General features: G+C 42.0%; 1 protein-coding gene across 1 annotated transcript; it reads right to left on the reverse strand.

Moving 5' to 3' along the window:
• Positions 1-3,199: 3,199 nt before the first annotated feature.
• Positions 3,200-22,613, reverse strand: LOC124128193. Its single transcript, XM_048389640.1, has 17 exons — positions 22,475-22,613; positions 21,040-21,368; positions 19,742-19,896; positions 19,208-19,454; positions 17,415-17,520; positions 15,637-15,733; positions 14,791-14,886; positions 14,529-14,579; positions 14,240-14,324; positions 11,297-11,356; positions 10,901-11,077; positions 10,185-10,326; positions 8,048-8,156; positions 7,290-7,362; positions 6,784-6,930; positions 5,568-5,707; positions 3,200-3,600 (listed from the first exon to the last, which is right to left on the reverse strand). Exons 1-17 carry the CDS (start codon positions 22,527-22,529, stop codon positions 3,366-3,368), a joined length of 2,304 nt encoding a protein of 767 aa, XP_048245597.1. The 5' UTR covers positions 22,530-22,613; the 3' UTR covers positions 3,200-3,365.
• Between the last annotated feature and the right edge of the window lie 953 nt (positions 22,614-23,566).

Raw genomic sequence — 23,566 nt, forward strand, 5'->3', positions numbered from 1 at the left:
CTAATATGAGATATTAAAATGGTAAATTGTACAATTAATTGCTTATTTATAATACGTATCTTATCTATGTCATTGTCTTTCTTCTTTCGATCCTAAGTGGAAACGTGCCTAAACAAAGGCTTCCAGCTTCGATTCGTCACCTTCCAGTCATCTAGGTCATGCCTGCTTTTCTTGTTCTTGACCTTCACGCGCCGAACACGTGATCTGCCCAGCCAACTTATTGTCTTTCTGGAGCTTGATAGGCCAGAGGAATTGTGATGGGGGGCTTATAGCGTATGACATAGGATTAGTATTATACCTATACAATTTAGTGTAAAATTTACCGTTTTAAATTTATCCTATCCCACAAAATGCATTCATGCCACGGTCGAAACTAACCGTAGGATATACACGAAGAAATTGGAGCTAATCAGTGATACAAACCAAATTAAGTTTTGTTTGTTGTTTAACGCCGCACTCAGCAATAGTCTGTAAAACTAGTCTGGATCAGACAATCCAGTTTTCATCATGAGCATCGATCCACGGAATTGGGATACGATAACATGCACCAATCAAGTCGGCGAGCGTAACCAACAGATCCCGTTAGTCGCCTCTAACGACAAACATAGTTGCCCATTATGGCAAGCACAGGTGTCCATCGGGAGTTTGATGTTCCTTGTGAGAAAAACCTCGAGAGTAAGATCCACATGAATCTTGAGAAGATATCCTGTGAAGAGAGCAACGAATTCGGGATCTGGAACGTCTAGCAGTAGACGGGAGCGATGATGAGTGAATGTCGACCAAAGAACGGAGGCTTGACAACCACCGCTACTGAAGACGACGGTGACGAAGAAGCCATGCAATTTCCGGTAGCCCTTGTCATAGTAAGAGCAGTCAAGGTAGAGTGCACAAAAAATAAAAATGTTTTGGTCGGATCCACATTCGCCCAGAGTACATTTGGTACATCTAAGCCCATGCATTCTTCAAGCTTGGTCAAGACAGAAACGTCGAAAGTTAAGAAGCTATCTTTTATCTTTTATGCCATCTTTATCGACGGATAAAACTGGAAGCTGAATCCACGTTCATAGTTTCGCCGATCTGCTTGGTTTCTTTACGGACGTTTTCATTGGTTTTTGTCATTTTGTCGTAAATGTCAGACAGCCTATCTTGCTCACGGCGCCGACATTTGTGCAACTAAATACCAAACGATGCAAATCCACGTATTGAGCACATCGCGCCAAAGTGCTGCAACGCCCATGACAGTCGCAGCATCATCTGATGGTGAAAAAAGCCTTCTGCAAGAAAAAACACGCGGGACGGCGTGTGGGCTGCTCGTCAGTGATGAAAATCGACTGGTAGAAACAAAAACTGTCCAGTTAAAGAGGGAAAATTAACAAAAAAAGGCAAATATCAAATGAATTTCCTTGATGTAAAAAAATAAGGTAGCGATTAGAAAGAGAACTAACAGCTGGGAAAACCTCGTGTTCAGCGCATGCTGCTCAATCGGCAAGAAAGGCATGCATGACCCAAATTACTGGGAGGTGTCCATGTTGATGCTGGGTGTGTTCGGGTGAATTGTTTTTGTAACCCCTTTGTTTGGGCACGTTTCAACTTAGAAGCGAAAGAAGAATGTGAAATGCAAAGTGTGAGATAGGATAAGTTTAAACATTCATTGACAGCCTCTTTAAGGGTGTTTAAAAAAGAATTACAAAAACCAAACACGTTTGGCATTTCCTGAATATTGTCACAAACGAAAACAACTGACGATCATTTTCTGCTAATGTTTTACCTGCGTTGACCAGATACAACCCACTACCCTCTCACAAATAGCGTCAAATTTACGACGTCAACAAGTTGCCAGCAAATGTTTCAATCTTCAGAAATGACGTCGTGATAGAACAATGTTTAATAGAGAAATAAACCATGCCTTGTTCTGCATTGTCCTTTGTGATTTATCCGTAGCTGGCTCATATATTTCAATTCACTACCACATCATTCTTCATTTTAAAGCCGGTTCAAAGCTCACAGACGCATATTCAAACCACATTCTCTTCCTTGTTAAATGTCCCCAGCAATAGTCCAGCTTTTTGACATTGCTTTTTGTCAGTGGCGGCTGAATTGTTAAGTCGTGGGATTCTGGTCGTAAGGGCTAACTTAATTGATCCAGTGGTCAGGTTCAGTGAATTGATAGCGTGTTAATGTACCCCTTGGAACGTTGTTCATAATATTAATCTAAGTATTACTGAATAATCTGGGATATTACTGAGTACGGCGTTAAACAACAAAGGCACATATCCATAATCTGGAATTGACAATCCAGTGATTGAACATGAACAACGTCCCATATCGCAATCAACCAAACAGATTCATTACGTTGCCCCTGTCGACCATCATGTGTTGCTGCGGACATATGTTAACGCGTAATCAACAGGAGGTGTGTATGGGACTTAAGATGATATGTCCTTTGCCCTTAGATGTGCTGATGTTTAAAGAAGGCATAAAGTTTGCACTTCAAGATGTTGGGCGCCAAGGATTTTCCTTATCATATGTACCAAGGTGAAAAGTTGTACCTAGGTCTTGGGCATGACAAGCGGAATCTCGAACCCATCGCCCTCTGTCGTCACTTTAGGAACATGATGCTGTCAATTACTCATTGGCATCTATAGTAATACATTATTATTACACCGGAATACGTAACATCTTGGTATTTGATAGTTTTTGCATATACACTAATACCTCGTTAACCCGGGGACCGTTAGTCTGGAAAGCTCCCCTTAATGACCTATTGCTGTTTTTCAGCAACATACACCACTTTGTATCTGTAACCTCGTTTCAGGACTGTTAAATAAGGACCTGACTGCCTTTGTTTCAGTGTAGTGTGGTCGCTGATGGTATAAACGGACTTCAAGGGTGTGTCTTTCAACGTAAGCATGTAAACTGCCATGCAAAAGAACGTAATTTGACAATTGGATTTGACAAAATAATTACACACGTGAGCAAAACCTTCCGAGGCTGAAAACAGTCACCAAAACAATGCAAATTTAAGGACCAAAATACAACTTTGAAGCCCCGTAACAATCCATCTCCAACGATTCACCATTTCTTGTTTGTTTCATTTTTAGCCATCATCAAACATTAGTGCATATCCTCTTTTGTCCGGCAGTGTATTTCCTAGGTCCGTCAAAGTCAGTTCAAAGTGAAAGTCATAAGGAACAAAACGTAAATGCATTATTATTTATTTGACATACATGATCATCCCAAGGCAAACACCGTGTACATAATTAGATACAAAGGAGAATATAATGTATCACGACAGTGTCCCTTTATAACTATATCCTTTATATTAAATGCCAACAGAACAATATCTCCGCAGCGTGTTGCGTGTCTTAGTCATACTGACAGCCCCCTTTTTTGTAACTTATAGAAGCATCCCCAGTGTTGCCGAGATAGCATGTAACACTTTTTGACACGCCATCAGTGTTGAACCAGAATTTGACCTCTTCTAAGGCGCCTCCTGTAATACGGACGTTGATGTCGTTGCTGTCAACGTTGATGTCAACAACTCTCTGTGGGGACATCGGCACCCACTTATCAAGTTCTCCTTGAATCAGGACCTGATGTCTGTAATAAACAATTTGCTTCTTTCTTATTTCATTTTCCTTCTTTTTCCAATGAAAACAACAACAATAATAATAATAATAATAATAATAATAATACTGATGATGATAATAATAATGATGATGATGATGATGATGATGATAATAATGATAATAATAATAATGATAATGATAATAATAATGCGTAACAACCATATATCATAAACTGTGATTTCATCCTGCTGTATATCTGGACAGTCAGCCTTTCGGTAGAACGCATAGGAGCTGGTCAGTTTGTACATAGTGTGACGTCATAATGATTGTATGAACCCCTGAGCTTGCGACACGGTACACGGTCTCGTATGAACGTCAAATTGTGTCGTTCATACACTTCTGTACGTCAATATCGGGGTCATGTGACCGACCTCCCGTTCAATGGAAACGCTCTATATCGTGTAAACTTCCAATTAGAAGAATTATATCAAATTACCACGCCGAAACTTGTAACTTGTGATGTAATGGTAAATACGTTGCATATTTCAGTATCTAGGTGAAAATGACTTTTTGAGATGACCGATCTTACACCTCGACTTGTAGTTTCAGGAAAGCCATTCAGTTCCTAAACCCCTTTACGCCAATGCCACATCACTTACAATAGCCGTCGTTTGTTCATCGTAAGTGCTTAATATGTGCTTAATTTGGATTCCAAGTTAGAATCTGTCAAAGAGGAAACTAAATAAAAATTGGTCGGTAAACATCCTCCGGAGTGCCAGTTCCAGGCTCGATTTGTTACAGGCCGCCATCATAGAGCTGGAGCAGTGCTGAGTGCGGTGTAACATACACACATAACTATATGACCTCTTACCAATGAGTCAAGGTTGGACAATCCAATTATTGATGTAATGAAAAACGTCACCCCTCTGATTTCTTGGGACCTATTTAAGTCTGGGAGTAGCAGAGGGTCTCTCCCTGCATGGGCATTCATAATAAGCGTTCTTTTAAGCAGTGAACATAAAACAGCTTATAGTGTTATATTCCATGTGTTTACGAAGAACTAAGAACTAATTAAGATCGGATCGGCGACGCCGTGGGGAACTTCATTCGGATGGTTCTGTTGTTGAGAGAGACTCGTGGGGTGGTCCGAGCATCATGATGGAATTGGTCTTTCACAGAGGGTCGTCCCTTTGGTCTTCCAGAACATCGGTCCAGGGAGAGGCAATGGTGTCACAGCAGCTCGGTACATTGATCAAGTCTTGAGACAACACGCCATACATCATTTGGCACGTCGCCGAAACCACGAATTTCAGCATGATAACGCTCGTGCCCACACTTTGAGAGCAACTCGAGACTTCGTCCAGCAGAATGGCATCAGAACCATGCAGTGGCCTGCCCTCAGGCCCAATTCAAATCCCAATGAGCACCTGTGGGAGAAAATTCTAAGACGGCTGAATGACGTCCGACCAAGGCCAACAACTGCAGCTGAACTCCATCAGGCGTTCCTCCGAGTGTGGGCTCAAGTGCCTATGGCCTTCATCAACCACCTCATCTATTCCATGTATTGACGGCAGTCATCAATGCACATGGCGGACACACGATATACTGACTTGTGATGCCATTTTCTCAGAGACTTGTGTTGTGTTTCATTTAAAGAACATTTGACACTTTAATTTCAACCTTGATGATCAGTTTTGCCAAGTTTTATCTTCTTAATGTGTCTCAAAGTATGTTTACAGTGTTTGGACAAATAAGGTTTCTCATATATCTATCCATGGTGATGTTTCTTTTGCGGTTCAGTATATATTTCCTAGTTTACACGAATTTAACATGTTAATGTCTGAAAACAATTCGAAGACTTTACAAAATATGGGAATGTTATATTTCTATGCTAATAATTTGAGAAAGAAATGTTAAAAATTGGCTGTAGCACGGTTGCAACATATTATCAGCCTATACCAAGTGAAGTAATGATGCTATTGAATAAATCATCCTCACCCTTGAAATGTTACAACGGGCGAGACATAGTACAGACAGAAGTCCACCATGGTACAGCCACTCATCTGGAGAGGCTGGGGGTCTGTCAGCAGTTGGACCTTGTTGGGGTCTTTAGCAGGGAACACCATAGACTTGGGGAACTGGAAGCATACAGTTTAGTCAAAGTATTCTGATGGGATGAACATACGCTGGATCTGAATCACGACGGGCTGACTTCAACTTTTCAATAATCGTGATTGACTTCCCGTTAATGCCAATCAATATTCAAGCAGCTCCAACATTTGGTGTCCACATTCCACAACTGTTGAGGTACAATCGAGAAGTCTCTTTCTACAAAGTTTTCAAAGTGCATCATACGACTCTTGATCATGATCTGTTTGATGAGGCAGAGATTTCTTATGAATATTGAAAGGGTTTGTCGCTTTCATTTACAGTGCCTCTGCTTAGAAGCTGGTTCCGAATAAGTTCCAGGTATCAAATTCTTGTCGAAAGAGCAGGCTAAAATAGGGTCAGATTGTCATAATCTGTGATATGACAAATTGCAAGACGTAGATCATGGTCAGTCAGTTGTCTTGCAAAGGTAAAAACTATAAACTCACTATTATTTTCAGAGAAATGTAAAATGTTTTTTCTTTGCAATAACGGTAATCCCATGTCACCATGTATGAAAGTTTTTGTTGCACAGATTCATCATGATAGGAATTGTGGTTGTGTCTTTGAAGGGGGTTGAAGTATCGTAAAATAATTATCAGTCCCATATCATTCAAAGTATTTTTTTCATTTCTTTGTGGCTTTAATCGTAGTATTCTTGTTGATTTTAACTGTTTGGCTTAACTGTCTGACAATTATTGCCAGCAGCCAGAGGGATGATGTAAATCCTGCTGAGATACCGTGTAGGAAGCAGAAGTACCGTAAGTCCCCATGGTCCCTGGTATGGTGGCCTAACTTTGGTTGCTGGTGACCTATAGCTCGTTTTTATCATTTGTTGTTATAATGAATAGACATATTTTAAGAACAAATGCAAGTTTTAAATTCAAATCTGTGATACTCTAGTTCTTTTACTAACTGCATTTACTCTTAATATATAAATTGGTCTCGTCACAATATGGCTGAAATATAGCCGATGTGACGTTAAATATTACCTTACTCACTCATTTAAAACCATATACGTGTGGGTGAACTGTTTCATTGGTGTGTATCGCCTGATTGCCCTTACCCCTTGGAACCCAGCCATGCATGGCGTCATGGTGTAGTTCCCGTGGAGGTCTGCAGCAAGCACTATGCCATATTTGTTGCTTCCACCAAAGTCAGAATACGTCGACCATACTTCCCCATCTGGGCCTTCAAAATCGTTCCATGCCAGCTGAAAATAATTACATTGGCTTGAAAATCATTTTAATGACCTTGATCCAGAAAATGCCGGAAACAGTTAAAATGATTTTACCTCCGGATTTACATACTCGACGTCCGTCGTTACGGCTCCTCGCCAATGCTACTTTGCTCAAGCTTTCCGAGAAAGACAAAAACAAATATAACATAGTAATACCTATTGAGTGTCCGCCCATTTGATTATCTTATCCTTTTACTTATATTTTTCAAATAATTCGATCCAGAAAATGCTTAAAAACATTTTACTTTCATCGCCGGTTTTACAGAAAAAAGTAACCGTTCACTGATGCTTGAAGTCCTAAAAAATGCGTAAATCCTTCATTTTGTGTTTACCCTCCTGATCATGTTGTCAATAGCTGTGGCGGGTCTCGATGGCTTCAGGATCAGTCCCTCAGAATTCACGCTCCTAAAACCCAATGTTGTTATGCATGTTTCAATTAATAACTATAAATCATAATACAATTAATAACTATAAATCATAATACAACAACAAGTATTGGAAATAAAGAAACATGCCAATTCTTCATGTAGTGGGTCTTGTTATAAAACAGATGAAGCAAAAAAAAACTGGTAGGGAGAAGCTCGAAAAATATTGTTTGTGGGACCATTTACTGCATCACACACACTTCGTGTTGGTGTGACTGAACGCACATGTTGCTGAAAACGTCTGTCCATACCCTACAATAAGATATTTATGAAGAACGGTGTTCCTCTTTTGACAGGAATCAACACTTACTCCATAATGACAAAGTAGACACAATTTTAACTTCTTTATCTACTGTGAAGGCGACGTTTCGGTATAGATCCCTATACCGTTGTCAAGCAAGGCTGAATAATGAACATGGTACAATATATATATAGTACGTGGAAGATTAACAGTTAAAAACATTACATACATTTTTATTAACATTGTTAGGTTAAGTATTGACAACTTAAGAATATTACCGTAAGAACATGATTGACAGAGAACATGCCTTGCTTGACAATGGAATAAGGTTTTAAACGTCGCCTTTATAGTAAATAAAGAAGTTGCTATCCTTTGCACACTTTGTCATCCGTCAACTTCTAAGTAATGCCTATCAAACAATTACTTCATAATGATTGTCTTGTTGAATTTGCCGATCATGTCACTTGGTCCGACAGGCCCTGTGCTGAGGGTGGCCACCAGGGCGTTCAGCTCCGTGTACGGCTCTGTTGCCCCTGCAATGAAGACACGGGTGCATGATCGCCATGACTCAGACACACGCCCACCCCACCCTCCTAAAGGCCTTAATGTGTAGCATCTGAACGAGAACAATGCATACCACGATTTCCATAAACAATTATATTTCGATTCAGCGGTAACTAGGTAAATCGATACACTCACACACACAGATAATCACACACACAAACACACATATACACATTCACTTACACTCACACAAATACTCACACACACAAACACACATATACACATTCGCTCACACTCACATAGATACTCACACACACAGATACTCTCTCACACATACATATACTCACACACAGGGATACTCTCACACATAGATACTCACACACAGGGATACTCTCACACACATATACTCACACACAGGGATACTCTCTCACATAGATACTCACACACAGTGATACTCTCACACACACATATACTCATACACAGGGATACTCTCTCACATAGATACTCACACACACTGATACTCTCACACACACATATACTCACACGCAGACACTCACACACAGGGATACTCTCACACATAGATACTCACACACAGGGATACTCTCACACACATATACTCACACACAGGGGTACTCTCTCACATAGATACTCACACGCAGTGATACTCTCACACACACATATACTCACACGCAGACACACACACAGGGATACTCTCACACATAGATACTCACACACAGGGATACTCTCACACACATATACTCACACACAGGGATACTCTCTCACATAGATACTCACACACAGTGATACTCTCACACACACATATACTCACACACAGGGATACTCTCTCACATAGATACTCACACACACACAGATACGCTCACACACATATATTCACATACATAGATACTCACCAACTTATATACTCACACACATATATACTCTCACACACACAGATACTCACACACACATATACTCTCACACACACACATATACTCACACACAGGGATACTCTCACACACAGATATACTCACACACGCAGAAACTCACACACAAACATATGCTCACACACATATACTAACATACACAGATACTCACACACATAGATACTCACACACATAGATACTCACACACACATATACTCTCACACACATATACTCACACACACAGATACTCATACACACACACATACTCAGACACACAGATACTCACACACACAGATACTTACACACATAGATACTTACACACACAAATACTCTCACACACATATACTCACACACACAGATACTCACATACATAGATACTCACACACATAGATACTCACACACACTGATACTCTCACAAACAAATACTCAGACACAGAGATAATCACATACATAGATACTCACACACATAGATACTCACATACACAGATACTCACACACATAGATACTCAAACACATATATACTCACACACACAGATACTCACACACATAGATACTCAAACACACACATATACTCTCACATACACAGGTGCTCTCACACACACAGATACTCACACACACAGATACACACACAAATACACACAGATACTCTCACATACACAGATACTCACACACAGAGATACACACAGATACTCACACACACAGATACACACACAAATACACACACAGATAATCACACACACAGATACTCACATGCACACATACACTCACAGACACATACGCACATACACAGATACTCACACACACACATATGCTCACGCACACAGATACTCACACACACATACACGCACACTCACACTCACAAATATACTCACCTACTCTCACACTCACACACATACACACATAATCATGTGATATTATTGCTTGAAAGTCAAACATGAAAAATGAGAAGTATGTAATGGACATATTTGTTGTGATATTAAACAAATCCAAGATAAGTTGTCAACATCTTGTGATGTTGCGATCTTGTGTCTTTCAAGGCCTTAGAGTGTTTCTAAGTTAACCATGTTTAGGATCTAAACAGCTTGCCGCAAAAGGCGACTATGCTTGTCGTAAGAGGTAGTTTCATATACTTACCTTTGTAAGAGGTACCAGGTTGAACAGTCGTGGTCCAGAAGTTGTCTTTGAAAGGAGCGATGCCGATAGCCCAGGCAAACACAGATGAAACGCCAATCCGCCATTGTTGGGTTCCGGGATGGTAGTCATCGCTGGCTCTAGCCTGTCAAGTAGATCAGGATATATGCGTGAGTGAGAGGGTGACGGGGTGAGTGGGTGAGTGGGTGAGTGAGGGAGTGGGTTAATGGGATAGTGTATGAGTGGGCGAGTGAGTTGTATTTTACGTCGAATTATTTCTGCAACAGCATGGCGTATCTGCCAATGAGATCGTGGATGTTCACCACTGTGGGAACTTTAGTCATAGTCAGTGCGAATCTGGTTTTCGAATCCACAGTCAGGATCCAAGCACGCCAGTAGGACGCACGCTTTAAGAAAACGAATTTCGGGCAGACGGAATCGGACAACATGAATTCAGTTTCTTCAGGGCAGATCCGGCAACCTGTCACCGGAAAACGTCGTGTGTCCACGTATCTTTACCTACCTGAACAATTCTGATTCCATGCAGACATGTAACGGTGGCTGTGTCACATCTACAGCAATGTGTGTATGTGCGTATGAGGTAGAACATTTCAAAAGATCTGTATTAATGCAACTAAAATAGAACATTTCTCAGTTATCGTTTCAAAACAGAAATATCAAGTTTACACATGCATACAACTGTATGCTACGATGTCTACCTGTGTTACGGCAGGTAAAGTAATCCCTTGGAGAATGTGTCGACTGTTGGCCATGCAGTACTGGATGGTCAGACCATTCTTGGCAGCTCCCCGTCCCATCTGGTTGAGCCACGTCTCTGCCAGGTAGACATCTTCAGTGAGAGACGGAACTCCGGCAAACTCGACATTTAGCCAGTCCTGAAAATATGAACGATATGCCCTTTGACATTCCGATGCAGAGGTATCAAATCAAATTGCATGTATTAAATTTTGTATTTTTGGAGTATTGGACCAGTAGCCATCATATGCTTTACACACATGAGTCAGTGTTTAGTGTGTGTGTGATATGAGCATGTGTTTATGAATCACTATCAAACGGCAAGTCAATCGTTCACAGAAAGAAAAACACATGTCTACCTGTTCATACGTCATCAGACCCCATTTCCGACCATTGGAGAGAAGGTCGTCCCAGAATGTCTGCAAATAAGAATGAACCAAGTGAAAAATACCTACGAAAATTAAATGAAATTTTACAGTGACATTTTAGAATCCTGCATTCTGATTGGCCCGCTTGTGGTATTACAGAAACTATGTCAGACCATGCATTTTGTTGATGACCGTATCACCCGCATGAATAACAATGTTCCCGGGGGTCTCTTTCCTTTGAACAAACAAACGTTAGAATTATGAAGGAAATCTACAGATAATCTGTTTGCTCCAAGAATACAGAAACCAATTCGCGCGTGTCACGACAGTAACCTTGCGCGTGTCACGACAGTAACCTTGCGCGCGCATGCTGAGGCTGAAGCTCTCGTAAAATCATGACACTAAAACAAAATTCACCGGTCTGCCAAGAACGAGCCAAGAAGTAAGGTGTTCCATCCGTAAGACCATGTGAATTCCAAACTGACGACGGACTATGGCTTATCTAGGAGGTAGGCACCTTAGAGTGTAAGACTGTAGGAAAATATGTCACCATGCCTAATATTCAGAATAAACTCTATCAACATAGTGTTGTGTGTTTTCTTGAAGAATCCCTTTTTCTAAAGACTTTAAATGGAAATCCTCCAATAATGCTAAAAGAAAATTCTGGGAAGATTAAAGGAAATAATTAAAGCGTACATGACAAATAAACATAACTCTTTACCGATATCACCGCCGTCATATAGCTGGAATATTGCTGAGTGCGGCGTTAAACAACAAACCAACCAACTTTACCGATATCGAATATACATTTACGTTTAAAACCGCTAAATTGGAAGCACGGTATCTTGTTCTCTAAAATGACCAGTTTCTCAAATGGTTCCTTCTGTAACCTATCCCACATTCCTGTATTCACGTCACAGTCTTCTTACCTGTTTTAAGATCAACAAAGACAATTAATCGGGGGTTTTTTAATCACAACAGGCGATACGATGAAGATTAAATGTAAAACAATATATTTTCTTTTTCACTGATGCCTCGACACATATTTGCCATCATGGCTCACGGTTTAAAGGGACTGCAGTTGTATTAATATAGACATGCACGCAGTAAAGGAGCTACCAGTAATGGCCACAGACACCTGGTGTCGGGATTTATTTAAAACCTTCTTTAAGCGTGCATGTAGTCATCATCTTATACAGGACACGACGTTTCACATTCATATATTAGAAAAGAGGGGCGGTGGGGTAGCCTGGTGGCTTAAGCGTTCGCTCGTCACGCCGAAGACCCGGGTTCAATTCCCAAAATAGGAACGATGTGTGAAGCCAATTTCTGGTGACCCCCGCCTTGATATTGCTGGAATATTGCGGCGTAAAACCATACTCACTCACTATTAGAAAAAAAATAAATTAAAAGGTTAAATATGGTAGGTCTATGTGTAGAAGTACGGAATTCAACATAGAATCATCAAATTTCAAGAAAAAAATATAAAAAATAAACAAATGGCCCTAAAAGGCTTACGTAGTAGAAGTATCTTTTTTCTGATATCACACTGCCTCGCCTATTTCTTCAGATATAGACTCATAATTTTGAGATATCTTCAAGGCAAGTCTTGGGTGACCGAAAGAAAGTAATATCAACTCTGGCAGGCCACTGCAAACCTCTGCTGATGGACAGTATAAATCATACTTCTATACACTAGAACGGTCAATGGTATGCACTAGAACGGTCCATGGTACACACTAGAACGGTCCATGGTACACACTAGAACGGCCCATGGTATACACTAGAACGGTCCATGGTACACACTAGAACGGTCCATGGTATACACTAGAACGGTCCATGGTACACACTAGAACGGTCCATGGTATACACTAGAACGGCCCATGGTATACACTAGAACGGTCCATGGTACACACTAGAACGGCCCATGGTATACACTAGAACGGTCCATGGTATTCACTAGAACGGTCCATGGTACACACTAGAACGGTCCATGGTATACACTAGAACGGTCCATGGTATTCACTAGAACGGTCCATGGTACACACTAGAACGGTCCATGGTATACACTAGAACGGTCCATGGTACACACTAGAACGGTCCATGGTATACACTAGAACGGTCCATGGTATACACTAGAACAGTCCATGGTACACACTAGAACGGTCCATGGTACACACTAGAACGGTCCATGGTATACACTAGAACGGCCCATGGTATACACTAGAACGGCCCATGGTATTCACTAGAACGGTCCATGGTACACACTAGAACGGTCCATGGTACACACTAGAACGGCCCATGGTATACACTAGAACGGTCCATGGTACACACTAGAACGGTCCATGGTATTCACTAGAACGGCCCATGGTATACACTAGAACGGTCCATGGTACACACTAGAACGGCCCATGGTATACACTAGAACGGTCCATGGTATACACTAGAACGGTCCATGGTATACACTAGAACGGTCCATGGTACACACTAGAACGGTCCATGGTATACACTAGAACGGCCCATGGTATACACTAGAACGGTCCATGGTACACACTAGAACGGCCCATGGTATACACTAGAACGGTCCATGGTACACACTAGAACGGTCCATGGTATACACTAGAACGGTCCATGGTACACACTAGAACGGTCCATGGTATACACTAGAACGGTCCATGGTACACACTAGAACGGTCCATGGTACACACTAGAACGGTCCATGGTATGCACTAGAACGGTCCATGGTACACACTAGAACGGTCCATGGTACACACTAGAACGGTCCATGGTATAAACTAGAACGGTCCATGGTACACACTAGAACGGTCCATGGTACACACTAGAACGGTCCATGGTTACAAACACAGCAACATATCTATATACTTACACTAGGTGACGAGTAAGCTGAATCTGAACAATTCGTATCTGAATTACCTGGTCAATAGGAAGGGCTTTGTCATTTTCAACGAGGAAAAGATATTTGCCACCATTCTGTTTTGCATATGTTGTGTCGCTTGACCTGCAATTACACAGACGTGATGTTAAAACACACAAAACAGAACAAAACACAACAGCGCAACAACACAACACACAACACACAACAGCGCAACAGCACACCGCACAACAGCTATGTTCAATATGAATCCTTGAACGCAAAGATTATTTCGTCTCAATCCTGAATTGTTCATTAACAAGTCTTGTTGACTGTATGTGAAGTACTTACCAGTATCTGTTATGGGCTGAAATTGGGAGTCCAGTTTTATTGTACAGCCACCTAGAATGCACAAGTGTGAGAATCAAACACAGTGAACCGCCATTCGTTAAAAAAACTGGCTTCCGGAACTATCGCGGCTTTACTGGGAACCATTTACTGTACAAAAAGATAGCAAATGTTTTGAAGTGAAATGAAACGCGCATGTTGTGTGTGACAATAACGTTCAGAAACACTTTAATTGTGGTTCAGAAATGCAAAACCCATCACTTACTGCATGCCGTTTGGGAAAACTTCAGGGGTGCTCTCCCATGTCTTCACGCCGTTCCCTGCACCTTTGTAGTACCACCAGGAGTCGAACTGCAGGTACCTAAAGCAGGAGAATGAGTGAGTGAGTGAGTGAGTGAGTGAGTGAGTGAGTGAGTGAGTGAGTGAGTGACAACCAGCTCTTAGACACCAGTCATGTATCAAATATGAAAGTAAAAAGGTATGGAATTATATCATCGTTTATATATACATACCTTAATGGAAAACCTGTACTTGACTGAGCTACAGGTGAACACCTACCTGAAGGGTATACCTGTACTTGATGGAGGTACAGGTGAACACCTACCTGAAGGGTATACCTGTACTTGATGGAGCTACAGGTGAACATCTACCTGAAGGGTATACCTGTACTTGATGGCGCTACATGTGAACACCTACCTGAAGGGTATACCTGTACTTGATGGAGGTACATTTGAACACCTACCTGAAGGGTATACCTGTACTTGATGGAGCTACATGTGAACATCTACCTGAAGGGTATACCTGTACTTGATGGCGCTACATGTGAACACCTACCTGAAGGGTATACCTGTACTTGATGGAGGTACATTTGAACACCTACCTGAAGGGTATACCTGTACTTGATGGAGCTACAGGTGAACATCTACCTGATGGGTATACCTGTACTTGATGGCGCTACATGTGAACATCTACCTGAAGGGTATACCTGTACTTGATGGAGCTACAAGTGAACACCTACCTGAAGGGTATGCCTGTACTTGATGGAGCTACAGGTGAACACCTACCTAAGAGGGAAAACCTGTACTTGATGGAGCTACAGGTGAACACCTACCTGAAGGGTATACCTGTATCGTTGATGAGACTAGCGATGTCCAGTATAGTGTCCTGATAATTCTTCTCAGGTTCAGTTTTGTAGTAGTAATATGCACCTGCAAATGCAGGATCATGTCAATAGAATAGTCTGTATGATTTGGTCCAATGCAACAGTGTAATGCAACCTATATAATATACTGAACCGCAAAAGAAACGTCACCATGGATAGATATGTGAGAAACCTTATTTGTCCAAACACTGTAAACATACTTTCAGACATATCAAAAAGATGAAGCTTGGGAAAACTTATCATCAAGGTTGAAATTAAAGTGTCAAAAGTTCTTAAAGTGAAACAAAACACTAGTCTCTGAGAAAATGGCATCAAAAGTCAGTATCTCGTGTGTCCGCCATGTGCATTGTGACTGCTGTGCAACGTCAATACATGGAATAGATGAGGCGATTGATGAAGGCCATAGGCACTTGAGCCCACACTATGAGGAACGCCTGATGCAGTTCAGCTGCTGTTGTCGGCCTTGGTCGGACGTCATTCACCCGTCTTTGAACCTCGTCCCACAGGTGCTCAATGGGATTTAAACCGGGACTGAGGGAAGGTCTCAACACGGTTCTGATGCCATTCTGTTGGAAGTCTCGTGTTGCTCTCGCAGTTGCTCTCGTAGTGTGGACATGGGCGTTATCATGCTGACACTCGTGGTTGCGGCGACGTGCCAAATGAGGTATGGCGTGTGGTCTCAAGAATTGATCAATGTACCGAGCTGCTGTGACACCATTGCCTCTCCCTGGACCGATGTTCCTGATGACCACAGGGCCGACCCTCTGTGCAAGACCAATTCCACCCCACACCATGATGCTCGGACCACCCTACGAGTCTCTCGCAGCACCACAAGTACCCGAATGAAGTTCCCCACGGCGTCGCCAGACTCCCTCTCTGTCATCTGCTGTTGAGATACAGTAACAGCTCTCGTCTGAGAAGAGGACTCTTCACCACTGCTGGTGGCGCCAATGCTGGTGCCGTGTTGCCCACTGAAGAAGGTCCCAGCGATGACTTGGTGTCAGAATGGGTCCTCGGTGTGGCCTGTGACAGTGGAGCTGTCAGCTCGTCAATCGTCGACGCACGGTGTCCGCACTAATGTGTCGTTGGTGTGTCCCATGGTCTGTCAAGCAGATTCCGCAGCAGTAACAAAGCGATCTTGAAGATGCTGTTGCACAATCTGAGGATCCTGACGTCGGATGGTGACCCTTGGTCTTCCACTACGTGGTCGGTCATCTGTAGTGTTGGTGGTCTGGTACCGTTGCTGGTGCCTGTATATGGTCCTTGCGTGGACGTGAAATGCACTGGCTACTTACCGGGCGGTTTGTCCAGCTTGCAATCGTCCAAGGGCTTGGTGTCGCTGATTTTTTTGTCAAACTTGGCATGCGGTAGCAATTCAATAACGAATGAATGTTATCCGATCTGGGAGTTTTATAGGGCAAGAAATGGGGGAACGCATGTGCATTTCAATTTGCACGGAACTCACGTGCATTGGGTTACCATGGCCTTTGCCGTGATGCGTTTGGGCGATCGGTTATATTGTCATCTGCCTTGTTTTTTATCATCATTTTTCCGGACAAGGTAATATTAAATTTTAGAAACTTTGACAAAACTTACCCAGATATTTAAATGACAACTTTTCATGCAATGTTACTTGGGGTGACGTTTCTTTTGCGGTTCAATATATATTCGGGTGATGCATGACTATCAACCAATGTGTATAGCATAGAAGGAGTGCACGTTCCTACCGTTGTCTGTCCAGTACCCGAGATAGTTGTTTGTGAAATCTGACTTGACCAAACTGTTGTCTCTTCCGTACATTTTCTGCAGAATCTGTCCCCAGCTGACGAATCCCTGAGATTAACATATGCACATTATAAAAACTGTCCCACACAAAACATAAACAACTCGTATATTAAATTTATATCATCTTCAAATAAAATAACAGAATGAAACAGAATAGATATTCTAAGACAGGGGATATCATATATTAATATAATTATCAATTCCCGAAACCCTGTTCGAGCAAACGCCAGTAGGCGCTATCGAGAAAATGTAACTAAACATTTCGATATCATCAACTTTGATGCCGTAGATTAGACGATTATTTGTACTTTTAAATACCTAACCAAATTGTGTTGTCTTATTATATAGCATTGCTACATTCAGGTTTATTTCTTTGTTGTTTGCTCTCTATCGGACATGCACGCTACATGAATGACGCATGTGTCCACACAATGTACATGTAGGTTCACCGTTAAAGTTCACTTTTATCTCCAGACATATCACTCATGATAACATATCGTGATAACCTATCTATCACTGTAACCTTCACCCAAACTGTACCCGACGGATTGGTGATCTAGTATTATTCTTGAGTGTATTTGTCGTTTAACACCACACTCAGCAATACTCCAACTATACTACTCCCTTTTTATGGGGATATTTTTCATCTGTCCATTATACACACAACTTTTTCTTACGATATGTCGAGTGTATATTTAAATACATTTCAAAAGTTGAGTAGTATATATGATGGCGGCCTGTAAATAGTCTAGTATGGAACAGACACCACAGTACTTGTGTGTGTACTGTGGGCAATGTCCCACACATTTCGGATGCCATGACAAGCAGTCAACCAAACCACTGAGGTTGACAACTTCAACCAAACCACTGAGCTCGACCACCTTAATCAAATCTCTGAGCCCGACCACTGCAACCAAATCATTGAGTCTGACCACTTCAACCAAATCACTGAGCTTGACAACCTCAACCAAATCACTGAACTCGCCCACTTCAACCAAATCACTGAACTCGCCCACTTCAACCAAACCACTGAACTCGACCACTTCAACCAAATCATTGAGCTCGACCACTTCAATCAAACCACTGAACTCGCCCACTTCAACCAAATCACTGAGCTCGACCACTTCAACCAAATCACTGAGCTCGCCCACTTCAACCAAATCACTAAGCTCGACCACCTCAACCAAACCACTGAACTCGCCCACTTCAATCAAACCACTGAACTCGACCACTTCAACCAAATCACTAAGCTCGACCACCTCAACCAAACCACTTAACTCTCTCACTTCAACCAAACCACTGAGCTCGACCACCTTAATCAAATCTCTGAGCTCGACCACTTCAACCAAACCACTGAACTCGCCCACTTCAACCAAACCACTGAGTTTGACCACCTTAACCAAATCACTGAGCCTGACAACCCCGACCAAACCACTGAGCTTGACCGCCTCAACCAAATCACTGAGCCCGACCACCTCAGCCAAATCACTAAGCTCAACTACTTCAACCAAACCACTGAGTTTGACCACACGATCCATTTAGCCCCAGTTTACAGCATGAACTGTAAAAGTAAACTCTTATCCAAGAGAGAACCTTTAATCCGGAATCCCCATGGGAAGTCATGTTTGTATTCTCTGTTACGATTGCGATTTTAAATACATTCAGCTATTTCCTCTTGATGTAAATAATCAAGAAAATCCATAGTTTTTTGAAACACGAATTATACATAGCTCACCTTGTTTATACCTTGGTTGCTGTAGAAGAGAATAGTACTGGTTTCAAACTCAGGAACCATGTCAGAGACGCCGCCCATGATGCCCCAGTAGAGGTTGCTTCCGGTGCTGGTAGTCTGTTGCCAGAGATTGGCAGACATGAAGGTACTGGCAGGAGACAGGATGAGGGTGTTGGCTGTCTTGACGCGGTCAAAAATAGACAGGGGACCACTTCGGATGCCGGACGTAATCTTCATTTTTGGACCAAATCTTAAAAAAGCCGATTCTTCAATAACCATGATATGTATCACAGGCACATAAAAAATGCGTTCTTTTATAATGAATTAAACTTATACATAAACAACACATATAAATGTAGTCGTCAAAAAAGTCTTAAACGTTTTAGTAAATTTAGGGTTGTGTCCCTTAGATGTATCAGGATCCGCTGAAATAAACATATCAACCTGTGCTACTCTTCATACCGTGATATAACTAAGGAAACGGCTAAAAAGCCAACTCTTATCGTTCATTCCCCTTCACGAGACAAACAAACGTACTGTCCGAAAGCTTTGCCGGTGTCGCCGTACATGTCCCCTCCGTAGGACAAGTAGCCAAGCGGGACAGACGCCTCCTCCACAACAAACCCGGGGAAGCCAGCTATTGTTTCATCAACTGTTGGTGCCATTGTGGCGTTCGTTTGGGTTAAGTAGGTCTATCGGGAAAAGCAAAGATTTACACATTACACAATATTTAAATGACACAGATTCTGTGAATGCATCTTTATAAATATGCGAGTTTATAAATGTGTATTTCTATCTCCATATTCACGATATGTTCATGAATTATTTAGTAAGCATGGGCGGTGTGATATTCTAGTGGTTATAGCGTTGGCTCGCTACATCGAAAGCCCGGGTTCGATTTCCCACATTGATACAATGTGTGGAGCCCATTTCTGTTGTTCCCGCCGTGATATTGCTGGAACATAATGCGGCGTAAAACGCATCTCACTCACTTAAGTAGAGGAGTGAGTGAGTGAGTGAGTGAGTTGGGTTTTACGCCGCTTTTAACATTATTCCAGTTATATCACGGCGTGCCAGCTTAATGTGGGAGGAAAGCCCGGAGTGATGCAGGTCTCAGACGTTTACCACTTCGGTGAAACCCACGAGCACGGGTATGGTGCTGACAAACCTAGAAACATAATCGGGGCGAACCGGGATTCGAACCCACAATCACAGGTTTCTGGCGTGCCCAAGCGACGCAACTCTGCACAGCGAATCGCGGCGCCTTAGACGACTGGGCCACCCGTGCCCCCCTTAAGTAGAGGAAAGCGGGAAGCTTAAACGGCACAACCTGCAGCTGGCACTCTAGGGTATACGCTTGTCATTTAAGCAGTTTCTTTAAGAGAACGTGTATGAAAAGGCCTTATTAACTGTAGTAAAGTCATAAGGATTGCACAAGAGTGAGTGACGTGAAATTTAACGTCGCATAGGCATTATTTCAGCCATATAGCAACAAGACCAAGTTAACATGTTTGAGTCATTTATGTAAAGTTATATTTAAAAACAAGTCATGGAGGATATTTGAGTATAACAATATCATGTATAGAGTTTTCAAAGACGGGCTAGGCGCCACTAGTAACCAGTGCGTGTACACCTCGCTGGGGATCACGGGGACTTACAGTACCCCCGCTTCCTGCATGATACCCAGCAGGAGATTGAACAAGAAGGGAGCTCAAACAAAAAAAATACTCTTAACGTTTTTTCTTTCAAGAAATTAATTTGGAAACCATGAATGTAGACAACTAAAAGCCACATGCATCTTCAGTCAATAACAAACGGCAACAAGAAAGTCAAACCTGTTTAAAGAGCAGAAATTGTTCAGGAGGATTGTTATATGAGAAGATACTTGGGTCTGGCGTGTAGACGTAAATGCTGGCTAAGAAGCGACACGTGTCGGCTTGGTAGAGGAAGTTAGTGGACTGCCATTTCCCGATGAAGTCGGTACCAGATGTTCCAGTGGTCTGTAGAAGCTTCAAGGAGCCATCTGCGGTGCTGTAAATCTGCTCGTTGACTCTGACGAAAGTCGGAGCACTTTTGAGCCAGATATTTCCCTGGACGGCGATGCTGTAACTACCGTTGGTGTTGACGGTGACGGTAAAGCTATCAGCATCACCTTGTGTGCTAGCTGAAGAATCACAGTTATGTATGGACAATCATTATATTAATTATGTTTGCATGGGATGTTCATAATGTAGCATTTTACACAAGAAAGAAACATTATATGCACTTAAACTCGACCAAGTCCTGTTCATTGTGAATTTGTGAATGTTGGTCCTTCACTTGATTGTCTGGTCAAGACTCGATTGTTTAAAGGCCAGCGTCGTATGACAGAGTACTTCTGTGCGGCGTAAGGCATAAAACACATGCTTGACGAGTTCTACCGCTAGGACAGGACACGCTTACTTTTTCCACTAACACCTATCATCACTTCAATGAGGGATACATTCACTTCATGTCCACCATAATAAGCTACCAACTCTTGGCTTTCGTTCCAAATCTCAAAATCTCAAAATTACTATATAAGTGTAGCGGTCATAAAATTTCCGAGTCCCGTGATGGGATTCGAACCTCGGACCTTCTGATCAGAGGCCGGACGCCTTGTCCACATGACCAAAGAGGTTAACCCCGTCAGCAAGCTGACAAGGTAAGGATGTCATCTGTTGGATGACTCCACGCCCTGCTATATAAGCAACCCTTAAACCATCCTGGGTTGCACCAGTAAGTAAATAATTAAGTAAGTAAGTAAGTAAGTAAGTAAGTAAGTAAGCTACTCGTGACAAAGAATGACGGATTATCTATCCCAATGGAAATCTATGTTGATTTAAATCTAAATTCACTTTGGACAGATTTCTGTCATTCCTCGTCACTCGTAAATTATTGTCTTTATCATAACGTTCTCACCAATGTTTAATCAAAAGTTTCATTCATCAGCTGGCTCGAGAGGTAAAATTGCATAATAATTAAGACTCACAGTGTACCTGTTCATACCCTATAGATGACTTATGTGCAGACGAATGACGAAATCAGAACGGTAATAAGACATAAAACGTCCACGCCAGAATATATCCGGTCTCCATTATCTGCCGAAGCAGAATGGATCACTGAACACGTTTTGATTAAGCATGGCTTGAACTGAACTTTCAGTAGTTAACTTAAACAATTATGTTGTGTGGTGTGACATACACATTAGCTGAACTATACTGCAATAAAATAAAACTGCAACACACCAACCTCCCAAGCAAAGTAGAACCACAAAGGCGAGAAGAAAACCGACATCCATCTCCATCACTGACACCTACAACAGTGGTACGAGATCAGCTGATCTTTACACCCCTCAGCATTATCTTCGCCTTGTCCTCGACCTTGACCCAAGGAGGAGATTGCCTAAAAGTCGGGCCGGGCCGGGCCAGCGGGTAATACTAAAAATGGATTGCAGAATAATAAAACGAAACGTGCATATCTAGGAAGATCTCAATTGTCCAGAAACGTATAGTTTTTATTGAGTTTGAATCAAAATGCATCTTCAGAAATGTAATAAACTGATAATTATGACTACATGCCGAGAGTCCTCGTAGAAAAGTCAGTGTCTTTTCTTTGATGAGTAGGTTTCTTACCGACCTTAGCCTGTAGGGGTGTGATGTCCATGGCAGGAAACCCTTTTGAACTGTTTTGACAACTCTTGGGTTGGGTCCGACTTGGCCCGGGCTGTCAAAATCTACTTTGAACACACATACCTATCTTCAAATGTGTTTACATCTATAGATTAGTGTTATATCGACCCATATACTACTTTAAAATGTCACAGTGTATCGCATTTACAGAAAACGGGTCCGTTAAAGTCAAACACTTTTACTGTATTTTACTGTATCTCTGTCAGAAGTATTCGGTCCGACGTGTCCCGGGCTGTCAAACATAAGTCAAACACTTTTACTGTATTTTACTGTATCTCTGTTAGAAGTATTCGGTCCGACGTGGCCCGGGCTGTCAAACATAAGTCAAACACTTTTACTGTATTTTACTGTATCTCTGTCAGAAGTATTCGGTCCGACGTGGCCCGGGCTGTCAAACATAAGTCAAACACTTTTACTGTATTTTACTGTATCTCTGTCAGAAGTATTCGGTCCGACGTGGCCCGGGCTGTCAAACATAAGTCAAACACTTTTACTGTATTTTACTGTATCTCTGTCAGAAGTATTCGGTCCGACGTGGCCCGGGCTGTCAAACACAAGTCAAACACTTTTGACAGAGACTATATTGAGAATGTCGAGGGAAACGGGATTCACTTTTAACACCTTGTTTTCTTTAAATAGTGCGATCTTAGAC

The sequence above is a fragment of the Haliotis rufescens genome, unplaced genomic scaffold, assembly GCF_023055435.1.
Source record: "Haliotis rufescens isolate VD_foot unplaced genomic scaffold, xgHalRufe1.0.p SCAF_8, whole genome shotgun sequence".
In the NCBI taxonomy this organism is placed as follows: Eukaryota; Metazoa; Mollusca; class Gastropoda; order Lepetellida; family Haliotidae; genus Haliotis; species Haliotis rufescens.

What these genes read in the sequence shown, in the direction of transcription:
- LOC124128193 (XM_048389640.1), bottom strand. Translation starts at nt 22,529, where the DNA reads ATGGAGATGGATGTCGGTTTTCTTCTCGCCTTTGTGGTTCTACTTTGC. An exon ending in GCAACCAAGGTATAAACAAG is followed by an intron (nt 17,521 to 19,207) that starts GTGAGCTATGTA and finishes TGTTAATCTCAG; the next exon opens with GGATTCGTCAGCTGGGGACA. An exon ending in ACCTGGTACCTCTTACAAAG is followed by an intron (nt 8,157 to 10,184) that starts GTAAGTATATGA and finishes TCTTCATTGCAG; the next exon opens with GGGCAACAGAGCCGTACACG.